This window comes from Lissotriton vulgaris, chromosome 4_1 (genome assembly GCF_964263255.1).
Source record: "Lissotriton vulgaris chromosome 4_1, aLisVul1.2, whole genome shotgun sequence".
Classification (NCBI taxonomy): Eukaryota; Metazoa; Chordata; class Amphibia; order Caudata; family Salamandridae; genus Lissotriton; species Lissotriton vulgaris.
The window spans coordinates 367,785,087-367,802,434 of NC_141691.1; the positions used below are offsets into that span (position 1 = coordinate 367,785,087).

A 17,348-nucleotide genomic window follows, 5' to 3' on the forward strand; every position below is an offset into this window, starting at 1 on the left:
CATGCCTTTTCAACTGAAGGATAGGGACGGGCCCAGTCCATTTGTCTTGGAGGTCTTCAGGTGCCACTGTATCCAAAACCCACACCTTCAGCCTTTTGATCATACAAGAGCTTCTGGTGCTCTAGGCTGGCCTCAAGGATTGCATTTGCTTTTTTCATTTATTCAGCCATTCTTGAGCGAAGGCTAAGTACATAATCCAGAATGTCTTCTGTTGGTTCCTGGAGGGGTCTCTCCCATCTTTCCATCACCAGACAGAGTGGTCCCCTTACAGGGTGTCCAAATAAAAGTTCAAAGTGGGAGAACCATACTACCTTTTGTGGCACCTCTCTGTAACAAAAAGGAGGCATGCTAGTAAAACAACCCATCTCCTTAAGAGCTTTTCAGGGAGTCCACCAATCAAACAATTTAGGGTCTTTGTTAACACCTTAGCTGCTTTGGAACGTCCAGCTCCAGTGCTGAACGTTCCTTTGCGCAGGTGCAGCTGGAACGTCCAACAGCCGACGGCAGCACTCCCGAGGTAGTGGTGCCGTCGGCCATTGGTATAGGCGCAGCACTTAAGAGGTTAAAGATTTTAAGAAGCCCATTCATCTGCAGATGGCATGGTGTAATGAACATATAGGTCATGCCACACTCAGTCCACATGTGCTTCAAGTATGGTACAGACATAAAGTGTGTACTCTGTCTGATACTACGTCCATAGAAAAGCCACCCTATAAAAAATACCATGCAGGACCTTGGCCACTGCAGGGGCAGTTGTGACACTTAGGAGAATTTCCTCAGGTTACTTGGTGGAGTGATCCAATACTAATAGAATACATGTGTTCTCTGATGCTATGTGAGGGCCAAGGGAACTAATAATGTCAATCCTACCCCTTAGAATGGCTACTCCAAGCAATGGAAATGGAATTAAGGGGGCCTTCAGGTTGCTACCTGTCTTGCCACTGGCTTGACAGCTGAAACAGAAGTTACAAAAGTTCTTCACCTTCTGATACATTACGGGACAGTAGAAGTGGATGACTAACCCACTCCAGGCTTTTGTCTGGCCAAGATGCCCAGCTAGGTGAATGTCAAGGGCCAATGTTGGAAGAAACTCTCTAAACTTCTAAACTGCTGAGGCACTACCACTCTTCTAGAAGCACCAGGTTTGGGGTCTCTGGCCTCAGTGTATAAGAGTCCCTCCTCCCAATAGGTCCTGGAGGAACCACTGATGCTTTCCTTTCCTGATCAGCGGCTTGCTGCCTCAGGCTTTCAAGAGTGGGACAGGTACTCTGCCCCTGGTACAGATATTCCCGGAGGGTCCCTCTGGACCCAAATGATCTGCTGTGTAAGGCTCACGATCCGGGGGCACAGTTTCCTCTGGGGATGACAAGTCTTCTCCCTAAGGAGAGGGGAATTGATCTGGTGTCTGTATAGAAGCTGGCTGCCCAGACTTCTTGCCCTTTTTCTTGGAAGGTTGGTCTATAATTTCAGGCTCCAATACTTCTTTTCATCATGGGTTCTACTCTTTGCTCTGGTTTTCAGATACACCCATTCAGATATTCCCAGCATTGCTGGTGTTTTTTTTCTATATCAGGCCATGCAGAGCACTCCAAATAATTGCAAAGCAAACACTGGATTGGGATGGCAGAAGATTCCACTACCCTTTTGTTGCCAGTAACTCCTCCCCATTCTACGGACACCATGGTCATTGGATGAACCTTAGCCTGATTGTCAACACTGAGGACTGTGTAAGTCACTTCAGGCAAGTACTGGCCTTAGGTAACCAGTTGTTCAGCTACCATAGTGACACTGGCACCAGTATCTCACAGAGCTTAAATCTTAACCCCATTTATATATGGCTCTTGTCTATAATTTTCCAGATTACTGGGCAATAGAGTCAGGGATGCAATATCCACTCCACCCTCTGTGACCAACGCTGCCTCGCAGTTTCTCCGATATAGTCAGTGCCCACCTGTGATCTCATCTGTAGACTGCATATTTCTAGAAGCATTGGGGCCGATTCACAGAACTAACCAACGACAACATCCTAAATGTACTACTTTTGGTATTCACAGAAGGCATAAATTCTTAAAGTCTTAAATTGGAATTTTGTCTTAAATTAGGATTTTGTCTTAAATTAGGATTTTGTCCTAAATTCGGATTTTGTCTTAAATTAGGATTTTGTCCTATATTAGGATTTTGTCTTAAGTTACGATTTTGTCTTAAATTAGGATATTGTTTTAAGTTAGGATTTTGTCCTAAGTTAGGATTTTGTCTTAATAAATTTAAGACAAACTAAAGTTAAAGTTAAACTTAAACTGCAGCAGAGCTTCAGTTCTCGGACATCAAGTTTTCTTTGTCCTGGTCTTCTTCTTGTCCATCAAATCAAAGTTCAAGGTCTAGGGATGCCACCTAAATACAGAATTTAGGCTCATTACAGGGGGAGACAGGTAGTAGCCAATGGGTTAGCTACCTTTATGGTGCTTACCCCCTCTAAATGACCACTTCCTGTGAGAAAGGGCACCACCCTAGCCCTGATAGGTTGTTTCTCCACCATCCCGAGATGGCTGATTTTTAGGAGAGTGGTTCACATTGACTGCCCTACCCTATGGATGTTGTTGGCTGAGTATGGACTATACTCCTCATCTAACTAATTTCCCTGCCTTTCCTTCCACCAAATGTAAACCAGGACAGGGGGTTGGCATCCTCCACTATCTGGGGAAGCCTGGGCTGAATTTCTAAAGCATCAGCGCCTTTGAAGCTTCCTGCACTGGAAGTCCATTCCGACCTGGAGGAGGTGTGAAGCGCCTACGCCCAGAGTAGACTTTGTTTCTGGCCACTAAGAATGTAGGCTCTATCCCAATAAGGTCAGACGATGTCTGGTGGTGGCAGACTAACTATGAGTAGTCAGAGACCACACTAGTGCTTGGTAGGTTTTCAGGGGACTCTCCCAAAGGGTCTCATGGGTACATTTATTAATAAATCCCTCACTGGCATCAGTGAGGATTGATTAAGACATGATATTTGGTACCAAACATCTTATCGTACAGTGAAGCCATCATGGAGCTAGGAAACTCATAATGACAAGTATCCAGCCCATGTACTCTTTATGGCTTCCCTGTGCACTTACAATACCCAAGAATGGCTCTGATATTGCAGGATTAATAGAAAAATGGTTCTGTTGGGTGAAAACGCGAGTAATTCAAATTTCTGTTATTGTAATTGGAGAACACCCTCTAAACAACACAATTTTAACACAATTTTAGGGCCTCACAATTAATGAAAAAGGACCCGAGATCAATGAGTTGTACTTCTGTATTTATCTGAATTAAATTCATTCAATGGATATTTCATACATTTCATACAACAACTGTCAAGGTGAATGAGAAGTGCAAAATACGTGACATTGGTGTGCCTCTGGGCCGGTCACTCCTTCACGCACTGCGCACACTCCCCGCGGGTGTGCCTTTGCTGGCCCGTTCCCGCCGCTGCTCGCAGCTGTGCCCCTGACCACGAGGCGTGGTCTCTGCCTCTGGAGCGCAGCGCCGCGTCTGCTGCCTAGGTGACCACTCTGTCCCTGCCTCTGCACTATCGTCTCCCCCCGTGTGTTGGGGCTGCTTTCCCCCGCTTTTGCCCTGCCTTTCTTTCTTCCTGCCTGTCCCTTGCCCGGTCCGCTGTTTTTCGCGCTGTTTTTTACCGTCGTTTTTTCCCGCTGTGCCCCCGCCACCTCCCCGCTCCCCGCCGCTGATCCCCTGCGGCCCCGCCCCCCCTCCACCTGGAGCCTTCCCATTCGCCGCCCCGCTCCCGCCTCCCAGCTGCCCCTCCCTCGCTCCACCCCCTCCACTCTCCTCTTATGGCAGAGTGGCCAACGCGCAGCCCGTCTGCGCCCGTCCGCGCCTGGACCGTGCCCAGTGCCAGGACCCCTGGGCCCCGCAGACACCAGCCCACCCGCCGGACCTACAACGCCGCCACCCTCAACGCACTCAACACCGGCCGAATCCCGGGATGCTACCGAGCCACCCCGAGACGAACCCACGGACCCTTCAGCTGCCACGCCTGCAAGTTCACCTGCATCCGCACCTGCCCCGCACCAGCACCCGCCATGCCGAACACCAGCAGGAACCACCTGAAGTGCATCCTCCTCAACACCCGCTCCGTCCACAGACACGCCATCGAACTCTGGAACCTCCTCGACACCACAGCTCCTGACGTCGCCTTCCTCACGGAAACCTGGATGAACGACTCCTCAGCGCCCGACATCGCCATCGCCATCCCAGAGGGCTACACGATCACCCGAAGAGACCGCGACAACCAGACTGGAGAAGGCATCGCCATCATCTACAGGGACACCATCCGCATCAAGACCAACACCGACGACACCCTGACAACCGCCGAACACCTGCACTTCCAGATCCACACGGACCCCAAAACCACCCTCAGAGGCACCCTGATCTACCGACCCCCGGGACCACGCACACAATTCAGCGAGGACATCGCCGACTTCATCAGCCCGCATGCCCTCCCCTCCGCTGACTACATCCTCCTGGGGGACATCAACTTCCACCTGGAGAACAACAACGACAGAAACACCACCACCCTGCTCGAAAACCTCGCCAACCTCAGTCTCAAGCAGCTGGTGTCCACCCCCATCCACCTCGCCGGACACACACTCGACGCCGTCTTCTCATCCAGCAAAGACATCGCCTTCAGCCACGCCACCGGACTCCACTGGACGGACCACAGCTGCGTCCACTTCACCTTCAACAGAGCGACGATCCACCACCACCAGCAACAGGTTGCTCGAAGAAGCTGGAACAAGATCACTGCCGACCAGCTCGCCGCTTCCCTGAGCCAGCACCCTCCCGCCAGCTCAGCGAACCCCAGCCAGGCCGCCGACAACCTCACGAAGTGGATCAGCAACTGCGCGGACGAACTCGCTCCACTGAGGACCCCGCCGAGCAGACCCGACAGCAAGAAGGCCCCATGGTTCACCGACGAACTCAAGAGCTCCAAGAAGAACTGCCGAGCTCTCGAGAAAGCCTGGAGAAGGGAACCAACACCGGACAACATGACCGCCCTCAAGCTTGCCACCCGGAAGCACCACCAACTGATCCGCGCCACCAAGAAAACTGCATTCAAGGACCGGCTGGACAACAACGCACACAACTGCAAGGAACTCTTCAACATCGTGAAAGAGCTCTCCAACCCCAACGCCGGAAACAACGACATCACCCCATCGCAAGACCTCTGCAACTCCCTCGCCTCCTACTTCCACAACAAGATCGCGGACATACACAACAGCTTCAGCACTCAACCGACGCATGCCACGACCGAACCACCGCCCCCCACCACCACCCTCCGCGCCTGGACTCCGATCAGCACGGAAGACAACGTCCGCATGATGAACTCTATCCACTCCGGATCTCCAACCGACCCCTGCCCTCACCACGTCTTCAACAAGGCCGACGCTGTCATCGCACCCCACCTGCGGGACATCATCAACACCTCCTTCGACACCGCCACCTTCCTGGAGAGCTGGAAGCACGCCGAACTCAGCGCCCTACTCAAGAAACCTACAGCAGACCCCACCGATCTCAAGAATTACCGCCCCATCTCGCTCCTCCCGTTTCCAGCCAAAGTCATCGAGAAGACCGTCAACAAACAGCTGGCCGCCTTCCTCGAGACGAATCGATCCCTCAACCGCTCACAGTCTGGCTTCCGAGCCAACCACAGCACCGAGACCGCCCTCATCACTGCCACCGATGACATCCGAGCCCTGATGGACAACGGAGAAACAGCGGCCCTCATCCTCCTAGACCTCTCCGCGGCATTCGACACTGTCTGCCACCGCACCCTAGTGCAGCGCCTCAGCAACGTCGGAATCCAGGAGAAGGCACTGGAATGGATCATCTCCTTCCTCGACGGAAGAACACAGAGAGTCCGTCTACCACCGTACAAGTCAGAGGCCACCGAAGTCATTGCAGCGTCCCTCAAGGATCCTCGCTGAGCCCCACCCTCTTCAACGTCTACATGAGCCCCCTCGCGGCCATCGCACGCCAACACAACCTCAACATCATCTCCTACGCTGACGACACCCAGCTGATCCTCTCCCTGACCAACGACCCCGCCGCCGCCAGAGCCAACCTTCACGAAGGGATGAAAAACGTAGCCGAGTGGATGACGACCAGCTGCCTGAAACTGAACTCAGACAAGACGGAAGTCCTCATCCTGGGCTCCTCGCCCTCCGCCTGGGACGACTCCTGGTGGCCCCCCGCCCTGGGCACCGCACCAAAACCGACAGACCACGCACGCAACCTGGGCTTCATCCTGGACTCCTCCCTCTCCATGACCAGACAAGTCAAAGCCGTCTCCTGGTCGTGCTTCAACATCCTGCGCATGCTACGGAAGATCTTCCGGTGGATCCCCACCGAGACCAGGAAGTCGGTCACCCAGGCCCTCGTCACCAGCCGTCTGGACTACGGCAACGCCCTCTACGCCGGAACCACCGCCAAGCTCCAGAAGAGACTCCAGCGGATTCAGAACACCTCAGCCAGACTCATCCTCGACATCCCACGACACAGCCACATCTCCGGACATCTGAGAAACCTGCATTGGCTCCCCGTCAACAAAAGAATCACCTTCCGTCTCCTCACCCACGCACACAAAGCCCTACACGATCAAGGCCCGAGCTACCTCAACAACCGCATCAACGTCTATTCTCAAACCCATCTTCGATCAGCCAGTCACGCCCTCGCCGCCGTCCCCCGCATCCGAAGAATGACAACAGTAGGAAGGTCCAGCTCCTACCTGGCCGCCAAGACCTGGAACTCCCTCCCGACCGACCTGCGCCTGACCCAAGACCACCTCTCCTTCAGGAAGAAGCTCAAGACCTGGCTGTTCGAGCAGTAGCAGCACCCCCCCCCCCCCCCCAGCGCCTTGAGACCCTCCGGGTAAGTAGTGCGCTCTATAAATGTCTTTGATTGATTGATTGATTGATTGATTGAGTGCACGTACAATTCAAAATCACATCACGCATCAAGCAAAAATTGGGGGCTAATCATGTCAAAAGAGGCACTTTCCAAAAAAGGTCACAGGTGGGATGGAGCATAGTCGGCAGACAAACGCACAAACAGGAAACTTTAGATCAATCCCACAGATAGGCGCAGCGTCATTACAATGGTCAAGGGAGTTTGGCCCCAATATGTCTAGAGGGGGTAGGCACCCTCCTAAAATACCATAACATCAGACACCACATGAGTTAGGAACATATAGCCAATCAGTGCACAGTAAATGTAGTGATCACCCTCTCCCCATGCCGGACATCTGGACACATTACCCACTGGCCACATTATGTCCATGCGAGGTCGAGGCCTACCGGTATTTTCTATTAGACAAATAATGTATCACTCCAAAGGTAGCAACTTACATTCACCACCATGTATGGATCACTAAAAACCTTTATGACATTCGATAAACAATATAAAAGAAGGCCACAGACCAATTGTATATTGACACAGCCCTCAGATCGTGTGCCTGTAACTGTTCTACCGGCAGCTATGTTTAATTAAACTAACTGTTCCTGTTTAGCCAAAAAACTCTAGTCTTTTTCAAAGTATTTCGTACTCATGAAACACTAGCATTATTAGGGAATATTCTAATGTAATCAACTGTTGCTTTCAAAAGTGATTTTTTTTTTTTTAAAACGGACACTGCATTATTTTACACTATTCTCTGAGTAAATTAGAGGATAGACCAATTTGTTCAGTGTGAGGCAGTATTTTATTTCGGTCTATTGAAGATGCACTGCATAAAATTTTGAACAACACATTAAGTGCAAATTACTGAAGAATGGAAATGTAATAATACTTCATGTTCAAACAATGAATTTATTTAAATGTGCATTTACGGTTCTCATATTTAAGAGTGGATGTACTATACCACGAGTGTTTTATTGATTGTTTATACACTAAGGGCTAACGTGATTGGGTGTTTTTGTAAGTACTGTAAAACGTTGCTTTCGATCGTTAATAAGGCTATGGGAAGCAGAAAAGCATAGATCAAAGTTTGCCAAATAAAAAGTCTGTGTTGAGCCGCTTCCTGTGAGAGAACCCATCTTTCCTCCGGTGAAAGGGTTGATGCAGCTCAATATTACTTGGATAGTGGCCACTTTTCCTAGCATGCCTGGTGTTTTATGACGGTCAGGGAACGTCTGAATAATAAATAAATCCCTGCTTCCTCGTGCAAAGACATAATGTTGGCAATCCAGCTTAATATGTTTGCATATAATACTTAATTTCATAATACAAAGGATAACCCATTTCAGTGCTGATGCCTTTGTCAAATCATTGTTTGGTATAGGAGTGAATTGTAGTACCACTGGCTGGCCATGTGTGGTGCATGACATACTCCAAGGCTAGAGTACATTTTTACCTGTTTTGACACTATTGGGGCTGTAGTAGGTTTAAAAGGTTATTTTGCATTGGCCGTACTCTTTTGAAGACGTGTGACTTCCTATATTTTCACTAACTCCCTCCAATCTAGTAATTTTTATTTCCATTTCCCCTTCACTCCCCCTTGTTTCTACCAAATTCACTGCTGCTAAAACGTATAGGGCCCGACGTAGGTAGCCCTTTACCGATCCGAATCGGCCGAAAATACCGATTTTCGGCCGTTTCCGATCGGTAAAGGGCTACCGAGATGTAGGGGCACATTTTCGGTAAATTTATCGAATCGGTATCATTACCGAATCGGTATATTTACCGATTCGGTAATATGTACCGAATCGGTAAAATAATTACCGATTCGGTAATATTTACTGATTCGTTAAAATTACCGAAAAAGCAATGTAGGTAGAAAATTTACCTTTGGCACATGGCTTACAGAATCGGTATTTTACCATGGAATACAAATCCATGGTAAAATACCGATTCCTGTGTACATGCACATCTGTGCATGTACACATGTGCCATGTGACAGACAGACGTGCCCTTAGGGCATGTCTGTGTGCCACATTGCACACATGCCCGTTTTGGGGGTGCTAGAGGGTGTCAAAGTGACACCCCCTGCACCCTTGAGAATTCTTTAATTACCGATTCGGTAAATACCGAATCGGTAATGCCTAATCATTCCTATGGGCTTCAAAGCCCATAGGAATGAATGGGCATTACCGATTCGGTATTTACCGAATCGGTAATTAAGGAATTGTTAAGGATTCGGTAACGAATCCAGATGTTGGGACCTACATCCCATTTACCGATTTTGAAATACCGAATCGGTAAGATTCGGTATTTCTAAATCGGTAAATGGGATTTACCTACATCGGTCCCATAGCTCCATAAATGGAGATCCCTGCCACCAATATGGAAATATACACATAGAATAAATTGGAGCGGTAGAGTTGAACGTTTCAATCTGTAGATTTCTAAATTACATTTTGGAGCACATTAGGTAATCTCACAGAAGAACTACTTTACATAATCCAAAAATATACATTTTGTGACCCAAACCCTTAGGTTTTTAGGCGGTAATGTGTTTGTTTTTATTTTTTTTAGCTCTAGTTAATATATCAATAATTTTAAATTAATGTACATTACGATTTTACAGTAAAATATGTTTTTGGAAAATAACAAACTTTAATAATATTTTTCATATTTTCCTATACGTGATCTCCATACCAGAGGCAAGGAACTCCACAAGCAGCTGTAAAGTTGCCAATACTACGATCCTAAAATGGCGTATAAAAAGGCTCCACCATCTCATTTAAGAGTGTGGAGACTCCTAAATCTAAACCTAGGTGCAAGCCTCCGCTTAGGAATGTGAATACCAAGAGTGGAGACTTCCACCTAATTATAGGAGTGGATTCACACGTAGGTATATCAATTCATGTAAATGTATCTTTGTGAATCAAACTCTAGGTCTTACTTCAAGTGCTTCTTGGGAAACATCTTCATTTTAATAAAAGAGATAATGAAAAGCATAATTTACAACACATCTCTCTTAACTCAGCAAAGAGCTTCTCTATGATGGCACAAGTTAAGGATCTTCAATGAATCTCTGCTTGGGGAGTAGCGACAAAGTTCTGCTGAGGATACTGTCACTGTTGGAAGCTTCAAATCAGAAAAGCAATATCCTTGCTGTATTGTTAGTCCACTGTAAATCCTATCGATGGCCCCAAAAGAAGCAACTTAAAATGAACCACATAGCACATTCCATTCCTTTGTGCTAGTTTGTGATATTTTAAAAGAAGATGTAGCATGCTAGTACCTTGGTAGCTTCAAAGTTCACACTGGTAGGAAGGATGGAAAGAGTAGGAGGAGAAGATGTGGTTATAGGGGTGGAAGCACATAGCGAAGAGGCACAGCTAAGCATGAAGAAATGCACTCGGCTTAAGAAAAGGCATTCATAAGAGACCTTTATTGACAACATTACAGAAGTTGAGGTAATTCTGTTTTCACTGAGTGCAGCAAGGGGGAGTTCAAGAGGATGGTTTCTTGTGCACAAAACCTTTGACCTGCAACTCTCAACTGTTGTTAGCAGGAATGTTCGACTGCCATTGACAGGAGTTAATAATCCGATAGGTGGAAGTCCTAGGGCTGGAGCCTTTATAAGTGACTGAGGCAAGGCCTTGAATTTGATACGAGAAGGTCTCCCTGTACAACGTAGAACACTATTCTAACATACTCTGGCATCAATTCTAGTAATTGAATATATACAAAAACAGATATCAAAGTAAAGACAGTAGGGCACAAATGACTATACACTGTAAAACTACATCACAAAGGTAAGTACACTTCGAAATTGAATAAATGATTAAATAGTTGGACGGGTGCAAACAAGCTAGTGCAAGAACACATGCAGATTTCCTTTGCTATTTACAGTCATCAGCAAACTGCAGTGTAAGTAAAAGAGCATGACTTATGTTACAAGGAGGCTATACAGCTTGTTGACAGTTCACTGAGTGTGGTAAAGGTCATTAAATCACAGTTTGACTCAATGAGCCTCCAATGGGACATTATGCTTGATGTTATCTTAAGCGCCCACGGGCTGTCACAAAGTCGAAATTAAAGAGAGGTGCAGGCTTTCGGGGAAATGTTTAGTTTACAAAGGGTGGTTGAAGACATGCTGCTTTGGCATAACATATTGAAACTTTTTTTATATTTTTCCACTAAAACACATATTTTTTTAAACATGTTCTGAGTGCATACAACAAAATACTACATTGAGATATGAATCTTTAACAATGAGATTTACATTGATGGAAAAAGTTGTTTTTGGATCATTACAGAAAAATGAACACAAATCCAAAGGCTATTTGTGGTAAATTTCCTTGGCAAAATGATCATCAGAGCAAAGCTTATGAACACAAACTCAACATCTGATCGAACAGCAAATATAAACAATGTTGTTTGCAAGATCAAACCAGACATGACTCCATTAAATATTTTTCTCTTGGACTTTACCATTGAGTTACGTTTCACTGATGTGACTCATATATGTTCACTTGGTATTTCTTTCTTTATTTGCAGAGTTTTATATAGCGCTGGCTAGTAAAGACCATATGCTTATCATGCAAGCTGCAAGGTCCAAAAGGCAGGTTGAAAAGAGAAATATATTGCAGGATCCTGTGTGTCCTCATTCCCTGTATGTCCAAATTGGTGCCTGGAAGGCTGAGAGTGGATGACGCAATGGGATGTGGTAGTGTGGTGTGGAGTGGAAGCTCGGAGATGAACACAGTTGGAGGGAGAATGGAGCACTTACAGGGCCTAACTTAAGAGCCTGCCATGAAATAAAGAACTTACCTTCTACCTGCGCCCTGACTGCAGCACTTTGGCAACAAGTTGTTAAGGACCTGTGTGAAAATGCATGCAGGTCGTTAACAATGGCTGACATTGCCTTCTGGAATAGTTCCTGTGTTTGAGTTTGAAAGGAGCCTTTTGCCTCAAATAGTCCTTGGGCTGCAGCAACAGCAGGTACGTCCGGCCAGGGGGTGATGCTTCCTCCTTCTACTAGCCTCCACTACACACCAACATTGTATTACAGCATTCGCTCTCATCATTTCAGACGCCCGCTCAGCAAGGCAGAGAATGGGGACATACAGCATACTTACTATGCGTATGTTGTCGTACCTTGCAAATGATTCTTTTCAGAGGCTATCTGTGACTGAGCTGTAGAGAACACTGGTTTAACCAAAACGTGACTCCTAGCTTACAGAGCCTTTCACCTAAAGTCCTTCCCACTCCTGATTGTGCTCAAAACACAGCTAACTTTCACTGCTGCTATCCTCTTTGGTTTGTTCCTCGCGTTTCTCGTTGAATGGGTCGATGGTGAGAGAAGGCTTGTTCCTCGTGGGGAATATACTGGTAACAGATGGCTTTCGAAAGGTAGACAGCCTCCTCCGAAAGTTCTCCCCTGAAAAGAAATACAGAAGTGGGTCAAAGCAGCAGTTGGAGGCAGCCAGGGCCAGCGTGATAACCACGGATTTCTGCATGAACATGGTGTCTTCACAGGACCGGCCTCCGCGCAGGAAGTGGAGGTGGACCGTGCGCTGCACGTGATAGGGCATGAAGCTCACGAGGAAGGCCGCCATTACGATGACAATCATTCGGACAGCTTTCTTGCGAGATGTCTGCTGCTTGGTCATTGGATTCTTCAGCAAAGTCCTGATAATGAGAGTGTAGCATACCAGAATGATACAAAATGGAATGATGAAAAAACAAACAAGGGAAACGTAATTCAAAATGAACAAGGTTGATGAATTTTTGGATGCTGGGGGCTCGAAGCACTTTGTTTTGTTTCCACCTTCACCAACAACTTTATAAGAGCCGGTCATCAGAAATGGGACACTCGTCAGGGTGACAAAGATCCATATGCCGGCGCACACGAGCTTGGCCTTCCTGACGTTCACCAGCTTGAGGTTCAGGACAGGGAACACAATGGCTATGAAGCGGCTGAAGCTCATGGCTGTCATCATGAAGATGCTGCAGTACAGGTTGACGTAGAAAGCATAGGAGGTGATCCTGCAAAGGAGGTCACCGAAGAACCAATTGCCATTGTGGACATAGTAGACCACCCTGAGAGGGAGTGTGCAGATGAAGAGCAGATCCGAAATGGCCAGGTTAAGCATGTAGATGTGGAAAGCTGTCTTCTGACTGTACGTTTTGACGAGGATAAACAAGGCAAATCCATTTCCAAATAGGCCGAAAATGGAAAACATCGAATAAGCTGTTGAGTACACTTGATTCCGGAAGTCATCGATGCTGGAGCAGTTGCTGTTCGAGGAATTTAAGGAGGATATGTTTTCGGAAGCAGCCATCTTCGTTGTCTCAAGGGAGCCTGAGAAATAATAATAAAATATATATTTACCAATTTGACAACAAAACGGATAAAGCAGTTCTACTTTTTTTTTATAACACTTCTGCTTTTAATATTTTGTTGCTATATATTAACATGCGTAGGTACAATAAATGTTTGAACAAAGAGGCCACATTTCTCCTGGAATACCTGGATTGACTCTTTGACAGCAGCCCCACTAAAGAGAAGCCCCCACCCTACACTTGTCACTATATTGGAATATATTTTAAGAAGGCAGGGAAATTGGGCTCTATCCTGACAAATTAAATCAAATCAATTTGTTAAGCATAATTATTAAATTCATTGCAGATAATACCAAAGCTGTATGGAAGGTTAACATTTAACACCATGCGTAATCTGTTCAAAATTAGTTAAAAGAACGACTTATTGGTTAAAAAAGTGCAGCCACAGATCAAGAGACAAACTCTTTATCTTAATGGTTAAGTCATTACAGTCCCTTTAAATTCAGTTGAACTCTTAATAACATCTTTATGGTATGTTGAGCAAGTTGTAGAGTGCTCATATACCCTGATGTGTCTTGGCGCTAGCAAACAGCTTCAACACACCTGGATGAAGCCCTAGTTAAAGGTGACTTATTAAAAAGCCAAGTTTCGAGCTCCTTTCTGAAGGCAAGCAAGGAGGGAGCAGCCCAGCTATGAGGTGGGAGCAGATTCCAAGCCTCTGTGGCCCCAGCAGTGAGACTGCTTCCTCCCCATTTCACCCTCTTGAATCTAGAGACTACAGCTTTCTTTGCCCCCATAAATCTCAGATTTCTACCGGGTTCATACAATTTGAACACTTCTCTCAGGAATTTAGGGTCGATATCATGCAAGGCCTTGTAGGCTGTACAGGGTGCCTTGAATTGTATCAATTTTATTATTATATATATATATATAAAAGACGATGCGAACACAGGATTTGGTGCAATTCTCATTATTTAGTGCCCTGCACTGCCGCTATAACACGTTTCAGCCCTCATGGGTCCTTGATCACATGACACGCTAGGAGAGCGATTTCAACCTTTTAAAGTGACAGTGCTGATTAACGTGACTAATAATGTTCATAGACATGGAAATGTTGAAATGATGGTCAACGCTCACAATTTTATTTCGACATTGGGAAACAAACAAATTGAGACTTGGTAATGTGCAATTTAAACAGTGCTAAATTAAAATATTGATAAATATGTAGTTAAATAAATACATATTTGAATAAATACATATGACACCTGTTAAAAAATGCCAGAATGAAAGAGCATTAACACATATTACATTAGATAAAATGTATGTTTAAAAAGTAAAACAAATGTAAACTTTTCAAGTATAAAACAGCATGATCCAATCATAATTAGGTTTTATCAAACTTGTCTCATTACCAATGATGTCTCCTATATGAGGGTAGAGTGATAAAACCCAAGTGGGCTTTGAACTGATACTCCATGCCTGATGATAAAGTGCCAGTGCAAGTGTAAAGTGTCACCTAAAGAACCAAAGAAAAAAGGTTCTAAAGTGCAAATGTGCATAAATGGTAAAAATTGAATTTAAAAAACAATACTGAGGCAGCAGCAAGTTTAAACAATTTCATAAATGCTTAAAACCAGAGTGTTAAAGACAAGTATAAAAATCCTCACTGGAATTTAAACCCTGAGGTGTTTTGCAATCCATCTCTAATATGTATTTTGTCTCAAGCCTCCTTAGGAGTGCTTCACAGTCACCTCCTCTTCTCAGAGGGGGGACTGAGTCCACAACAAAATACTTGAGCTCTTGTGACTTCTTTGCATGAAGTTTCTCAAAATGTCTTTCGACAGGGTACAACACATCGCCATCGTTGATTGCCCTTATGTGCTGGAGTATTCTCTTGTGGACCTGCAGCTTGGTACTGCTCACATATCGCAGGCAACAGGGACACTCCAGCAGTAAACGGCATATTCGGTTTTGCAGGTCAGTTTTTGTCAATGCGGGTCGGTTTGTTCTTAAAGGGTGTAACATATTCCATTATGCTGACTCCGTGTTTGCAAGCTTTACATGTGGCACATTTAATGAACCCTTTACTGGTATTTAGCCATGATACATTGGTTCTCACTTCAGGACTGCTTTTGACTAAAGAATTGCTTATGGAGCGGGCTTTTCTAAACGCAATGTTGGGCAATCTAGTCAGATTGGCACCCAAGACTGGATCATTTTTAACCAACGCCCAATTCTTATTGACAATCCTGTGTATTATTTTCTTTCGTTTACTGTAAGTGAGAATCAATCTGGACGGTTGTGTTGTCTCAGATGTCAATTTTGGATCAGTGTTGGATTTGCAGGCCAAAGCCTGTGATCTACCCTTTTGATTTGCTTTGGCAATGGCGTTGTTAATCTCTCCTAGGGAATTGCCCCTACTCAGAGACCTGTCTTGGCATTCAGTTTGTGCTTTTTGACAATCAAGGTCAGAACTGCAAATTCTCCTAATCCGCAGCATTTCCCCATTGCGGATGCTGCAGATCAGATGTGCAGGATGATGACTAGCAGCGTGTAGCAAAGTATTCCCAGCCGTGGGTTTTCTTTACAACCTTGTATGTAGCTGGTTGTTTTGGGCTGTGATTTCAACATCAAGAAAACAGATAAACTCATTGCTGACCTGGCCTATAAAATTTAGGTTTAAATTGTTTTCATAGATTTGCTCAATAAATTGTAGAACACCTGGGGGCCGTGGCTTAACAAAATGGCCGGCTAGATGCGCTTTCGCACAGCTCCTGCCCTAATGGTTAAAAAATCCTGTATAATCCTGGCGTAGTGGTGTCGCCGTGATCGATCCAGTGGTGGGGGCCCCCCCAGACCTCCGCGGTGCCGGAGCTGCGACAGAAAAACTGCCGACAACCGAAGAACACCGCGCGGCCCACGGCAGACCCGCCGGAGCCCGGAATCAGAAGATGGCGGCCTTCACACTGCGGGGTCGGTGAGGCGCCGCCCTGACTGAGGGGGCCTCGGAGTCTGGAGGTGCTCCCGTGACAGAAGGCAGGACGGGGTGCGGACCCCGGCGGGGAGTGTAGACGATTGGTGGCGGCGGTGCGCGGCCGGATGGCTGCCCGCGGCAGAACCCGGCGACTGGATCCACGCAAGGCTGGTGTGGTGTGGCCTGCTCGCGCTCCGGCTGCTACTGCCTTGAGGTGGCGCACAGGCCCGTATTTTGAACAGTGCCCGTAGGGACCGGACTGCCTGAGTGGCATTTCCCCCCTTCGGTGGAATATTGTGCCCTGAAGATCTCTGAGGGGGTGGAGGTGAGGTTTGGTGGTGAGCCTGGGTGGGCCTTCGCGCCAAGGTGAGGTCATAGACAGGCCCACGGATGGGAGTGCGGGCGACTGATATCGGCGCTGGTTGGCCGGCTGGCAGATGAGATCCTGGTGACTGGAGACGGAGCCCACGCAAAGCCGGTGCGGTGTGGCCCGCCTGCACCCAGGCTGCAGCTGCCTGGAGGCGGCGCGGAGGCCCGAAAGCTGGATTGTGTTTATAGCAGCTTGGCTGGCTGCCCAGAGATCCTCCTTTCTGTGGACTAGTGTGCCCTGGCAGTCCCGGATTCAATAACGGGGTGGAGAGGCGGTGAACCAACGTATGGTAGTCCAGTAGACGAGATTCGGAGGCCAGGAGGCAGGGTCCCCGCAGGTCTAGTGTGTTGCGGCCTACATCCACTCCGGCTGTAGTAGCCTGACAGGGACTCGGGGATCCGCGCAGTCACCCGTGCCCAAGGCGGCCTGGCTGATGTGCCGCAGGTGCATAGTGGTGCGGCTTTGACTGAAGGGGCCCAGGGGTGGCACAAGAGTCTACATTATCTGTGACCAGTGGCCAGCACCGGTAGGACTTAGTAACCAACACAGAGGCCGGATCGTGACTCATGGGGTGGTCCTGGCCGTGATTACACCGGATAACAGTTGATCGGGTCTTGGGGGATGCCTAAGAGCCGTGGGGTGGACGATACAGCCCGGAAACGCCCAGCAACTTGGGGTGCAACCCTCCACCTTCCAACAGCGCGTTCCCCTG

The 17,348-nt window shown here is 47.2% G+C and overlaps 1 protein-coding gene across 2 annotated transcripts in view; it reads right to left on the minus strand.

The window, feature by feature from the left end:
* Positions 1-9,682: 9,682 nt before the first annotated feature.
* Positions 9,683-17,348, minus strand: part of CYSLTR1 (cysteinyl leukotriene receptor 1) — a 566,108-nt gene continuing 558,442 nt past the window's right edge. For both annotated transcript variants that reach the window (XM_086918745.1, XM_086918746.1), the window contains one exon: positions 9,683-13,311. In XM_086918745.1, the coding sequence (XP_086774871.1) occupies positions 12,239-13,291 (1,053 nt within the window). In that variant the 5' untranslated portion in view covers positions 13,292-13,311 and the 3' untranslated portion in view covers positions 9,683-12,238. The remainder of the gene's footprint in view (positions 13,312-17,348) is intronic.